We start from the raw sequence: 5,347 nt of genomic DNA, 5'->3' as shown, positions 1-5,347 counted from the left end.
CATGGCGTAGAAAGAAATATTTTCTGGATTACAAAAGTAGCTTTATGCCACAGGACCAGGACCAACAGTTCTGCTTCGGCATTGGGCGGCAGCGCAAAACACCAAGTACAGACTGTGACCTATCAACTTTCCCCTCTTGTGTAGATGCGAGCATGAGCGTGTATAACTTCAGAAATCAAAGCAGAGTGAGTATAGCCTCACAGAGGAGTGCATGATGGCAAACAGTTCGAAGCCTCATGCAGTGGTGGTACCTTATCCTGCCCAAGGCCATATTGCTCCCATGATGCACTTGTCCAAAAAGCTAGCAGCTCGAGGCTTCACCATCACCTTCGTCAATACCCAACACAACCACCAAATCCTCGCCAGAACCGTTCCACCCGTCTCAAATCCTAGCCTTGACATCCGCCTCGTCGCCGTACAAGACGAGAGAGACGATGGACGCACCACCGGCCAAGACAGCATCGTGGAAATCTGCAAAGCTTGGGTGCGCATGGAAGAAGGTTTAGGGGAGTTGATTGCGAAGCTGCTGCAGGAGGATCCACCTCCTACGTGCGTTGTTTCGGATCTGTACGGTGCGTTCACGCAGGATGTTGCGACCAAATTCGGGCTGCCAAGGCTGGCATTCTGGACGGCGTCTGTGCCTACCCTAGCTTCTGTCATGGCCATTAAGCAAGGATGCCGTCCTCCAAAAGGTAGCGATCTCCACATTCTCCATTTTTAAAATGTATGTGTGCCAAGCCTTGTGGGAGCGTGGTTCTACTAGTTTCTCGTCTTGTCTTTCAGACTCCTCCGAACTCATCACTTGGGTGCCCGGAGCACCGCCTCTCCAGCTTCACGAACTCAATACGTTCCTTCAGCGTTACGACCTCGAAGATTTCATGTTTAATTTCTTTTTTGTTCCATATTCAAGGCTGGGTGAGACCACCTGGATCGTGTTCAACTCGTTTGAAGAACTCGACCACGAGGCATTGGACGCCCTTCGGAAGGACTACTCGCATATCTATACAGTAGGCCCTCTACTGCCCGATTCATACTTCAGTGGCAGCGTGGATTCCGATTACTGGCGAGTTTCCCTGTGGCCAGAGGAGAACGATTGCTTGACCTGGCTGGAGAAGCAGCCAGCAGCGTCGGTTGTATTCGTCTCATTCGGAAGCATTGCCATACTCTCCCGCGAGCAATTCGAAGAGCTCGCACTGGGCCTGGAGGCGAGCAATTACCGTCTCCTCTGGGTGATCCGATCCGATCTGCTTTCTGGGGATTCGGCCTTGTTTCCGGATGGCTATCTAGAGAGAGTGAAAGATCGAGTGTGTTTCGTGTCGTGGGCACCGCAGCTGCAAGTGCTAACCCATGAAGCCACGGGGGGGTTTCTGACACACGCGGGGTGGAATTCAACGCTGGAGAGCATGAGTGCGGGAGTACCGATGCTGGGGTGGCCTTATTTTGCAGACCAAATGATGAACAGCCGGTGCGCCGTAGATGCATGGAAGGTGGGGCTTGACTTCGAGAAGGGAGGCGATGGGATGATAAGGAGGCAGGAAGTGGAGATGAAGGTGAGGCAGCTGATGGAAGGAGACAAGGCTATGGAGTTAAGGAAGAATGCGATGAAGTGGAAGGAGGCCGCCAAGAAGGCTGTGCAGCCAAACGGGTCGTCCTCCTGCAGCTGGGAGAATCTCATCAACTCCATGATCGCCCACAGCAACCCTTAGGAAACTTGAAAATTTCAATGCTTCGTGGAGAGAGAGAGACTGATTGATTGATTGATTGATACAATCATGGTGCTCATGCCCTATTTGTTAACTCGATGCATTTTTGGAACTCATATACACCTTGGTTGTGGATACATAATACTTTGTCCTAATTAGTAACTTAATGGGCTCCATTCATTTGCTCAAGCTAAATGATCTCATATAATTTTTGTTTATTCAAAGCAATAATAACAAGCTGGGTGCATGTATGCATGAAAGCACTTGCCTCCATCTTGTGGGTTTTATGGGTCTTTAGACAATGTCGATTGTTTAGTAAGAAATAATAAAAAAGTAATGCTTTGAGGACTCGCAACATCCATTAGGATTTTCTAAGGTTTTATAGACAAGGCCGATTGTTTAGTAAGAAATGCTTTGAGGACTCCTAAGATCCATTAGGATTTGCCAAGGTTCTATAGTTATTTGCATACTCTCACACTAACTACAAGGCCACTAACCTTTTTAATATAAAAACTATAAATTAAAACTAGAAAGTAAATCGGCCTTATTTTTTCTTGCAGGTTTTACGAATGATACCTGATGTCAACTTTATGGGGTTTTTTTGGCTTTATTTTTATAAATAGATCTAGTAGACGACAATCTTTTCACTGGCAGGCTTAAAGCCCGTTAGGCAAGCATAAAGCCCGTTTGGCTGGCATGAAGCCCTTTCAACAAGAAAACATATTTTTTTAAACAGGTAAACTTGCTTTTCTGGCAAATGGCTTTTTGGATAGCAATTTTTTTTTCAGGCAACGGCTTCCGAACAGTTAACAGGTGAACTAGCTTTAGCGCCTTGCTCATAAATGAACATGCGAGACCTGGATGAGTGATCGAAAAGCTTGAAGTTACTTGAAGACTTGTAGCTAGAGGAAGCCAAGGCAATCGTTCTAGGGAGAGCTCAAGCATGGAAGGAGAGTGGAGGCCTCGAATTGATTTATATAAGCCATGTTAGAGGGGGGTAAAAAGCATACACAAGCTAATGAAAAGCCAATAGCCACACACTGCAAGCTAAAAGTTGAAAAGCCAGCAACCATCTAAAAGTAGAGTTTAAGAATTTTAAAAATTCTTAATAAAAATTCCTAAAAAACTAAGAATAATAAAAAAACTCCCACTCAAGTCAATCCTTAAGCACTGTCTCTAGAAGAGCCAATGCTAACAAAATAGCATGGGCATTTCCTTGTGATCAATTGGATGTTTAAGGACAACAATAATTTGATAGGGGCAATTTGTGAGATCAAAGCATTGGTTAAGAAAATAGAGGCAAGTTTAATGGAGAGTCACACACAAGTTTAGCTAAAGATTTCCATAAAAAGTACTTATTTCATTAATTTTGGACTCAAGAGTCTACATTTGGACTAATCCTAAAAATCCTTTCCAAATAAAAAGTTTACTTTATGAAAATGTCATTCGAGAATCAAAGTTTACTTTCTAGCACTGGCATTTCCACATAATAAATTTCACAATATCTCTCTATAATGTTGCACTAATAATGCAAAAACTACTATTAAATCCTAATTTTGTATTTCTTATTGCAAAGAATCCTATTCATATTTACAAAATTCCTTGGGTTATTAAGCCACGTCCTGTGGCTTCAAGTACCAAAAATAAGAGGAGTGTATATCCAAGAGGCATGAAGCCAAGCCAGTGGCTTTAAGTACAAAAAAGAGTAGCTAGCACTACTTCTACGACTAATCTAAGTTCTCCACATCCTCGCTCCCTTCTATGCTTCCTTCTGCGCTCCCTTCTCTACCTCCTTCCTCATCTTCTTCCTCGTCTTCTTATGCAGGGGCCTGTAAACAAGGGACAACATATATCAATGTATGAAAAATCAAATCTTTACACAACAAGACAAAGTAACTATAGATGCACTTGATAGACGCACAAAATAGCGAGCGCGTCTATAGGCGTTGCTTAAATAGAGAAATTACGAGCGCATCTAATAGCGCGTCTAATAGGTCGGTTATTTGTGTGTGTATTGACACATCTATTAGCGCATCTACACTGAGAGAATATGGGCCCGTCTAATACTACATTTGTCAGAGCATCTATTTGCACGTGTATTAGCGCGTCTACACTGAGAATTAGACACATATTTAGACGCAAAACAGAGAATATAGAAAGTGAGATTTTGGTGTACATCACTACTTTCCAAACATTACCCATGATTACCAAAGCACATAATTTTAACAAAAACATCAATGCTTTTTTGCAAGCCCACATATACAAGAATTAAGTGAGGTGAGGAGAATGAGACAATATGTAGAATATTTTTACCAATATCAATGATGGGCTATGGTTCAATCTCATCCTCAATGAGATCAACCCTTGCCAAACTATCTACTTCAAAATCCAAACAAGTGTTTAGATCTACAAATACATTCAACCCACTACTACTTGTGCTACTCATGTGCTCATCGAAATCAGCATCACCAATGGTAGGCTTGTCCTCACGGGTAATGGCCTCAATATCTGTATCTCCTATCTCATGTTCATCCTCCTCTCTCGTATCACGGTCATCATCACCTCCATGGCCATGATCATCCTCCATACGCTCCATATTAGTAAATGTACTATACATCACTTTGGAACGTGGCATAATAGGTATGACATGCCACCATCTATTATTATCCACCATTGGTTGATAGACAACCGAATTCAAATACAAATAAAATCATTTTATTTTCCTTGCATCGAAGGTATCAAATATTTAAAAGCGAATATTTTTATATGTGTGTACAATACCTGTTCACATTGTTGCGGTAGTACTAGTGTGTCCTTTTTACTTTGCCAAAACTTTGTGGAGTCAATAGTTACAAAGCCACTTGCATGGCATTTGATTGTTGCATTAGGGCCTCTTTCCACCACATCCTTGAACCACTTTACATCCAAAACATACACAAAGAAGCATCGAAAGTCAAGCTTAATAATATCTTGGATTATGCCACAATAATCATCCATGGCTCCATTGGCTCCCTCAAAGCTAGCAATGATGCCACAATCTTGTGTGTTTCTCTTATCATCAATCCATTGTGTTCGAAAATGCTTGCCCTCACACCATATAGCATAGAACATAGTGCACTACACCAAGAAAAAATCAATTAAATAAGCAATCTAAATTATTGAAAGCTCCTAGCTTATGCATAACATTCTATATACCGACCTTGCTCATGCATCCCCCAGCATACTCCCATTCTTCCATTGTGATATGCATCCCCTCGTCTTTCTCTACTTTGTCCATTTCATCAAGTAGCCAATCCACATGAATATCCTTTGGAAGTACTCTTAGATACTGAGGGTATGGCACACGAGATCCGTGGTATGTATGAAAGAGGGCCCTTTCTTCTTGTCTTCTTGCCTTTGCATTCTCGTATCTTGTCACCCATCTTTTCATCACATCACTATTAAGCATGCAATAGAGGTTGATATTATTAAGCACGCAATAGAGGTTGATATTTGAAAGTAATTAAATAATGTCAATATTATAAGTAAAGATTTGATTTTTCATACATTGATATATGTTGTCCCTTGTTTACAGGCTGCTGCACAAGAAGACGAGGAAGGAGGCAGAGAAGGGAGCGCAGAAGGGAGCATAGAAGGGAGCGAGG

At 42.1% G+C, this 5,347-nt stretch overlaps 1 protein-coding gene across 1 annotated transcript; it reads left to right on the top strand.

Annotated features, from left to right (window-relative positions):
- The first annotated feature begins 265 nt into the window (after positions 1–265).
- On the top strand, positions 266–1,789 carry LOC147899063 (UDP-glycosyltransferase 85A5-like). The gene is made up of 2 exons (XM_087378620.1): positions 266–692; positions 784–1,789. The coding sequence occupies exons 1-2, from the start codon at positions 281–283 to the stop codon at positions 1,704–1,706; spliced, it is 1,335 nt and encodes a 444-aa protein (XP_087234746.1). The 5' UTR covers positions 266–280; the 3' UTR covers positions 1,707–1,789.
- Positions 1,790–5,347: the final 3,558 nt, after the last annotated feature.

Source organism: Dipteris shenzhenensis, chromosome 8 (assembly GCF_047967505.1).
Source record: "Dipteris shenzhenensis isolate YYH24624 ecotype China chromosome 8, Dip_SZ_1.0, whole genome shotgun sequence".
Classification (NCBI taxonomy): Eukaryota; Viridiplantae; Streptophyta; class Polypodiopsida; order Gleicheniales; family Dipteridaceae; genus Dipteris; species Dipteris shenzhenensis.
Note: the sequence above shows the minus strand (reverse complement) of the source record. Positions and strands in the feature narration are given on the sequence as shown.

Coding starts and splice junctions, on each gene's coding strand:
- LOC147899063 (XM_087378620.1), top strand. CDS start 281: ATGATGCACTTGTCCAAAAAGCTAGCAGCTCGAGGCTTCACCATCACC. Junction 693..783: donor AGGATGCCGTCCTCCAAAAG/GTAGCGATCTCC, acceptor CTTGTCTTTCAG/ACTCCTCCGAACTCATCACT.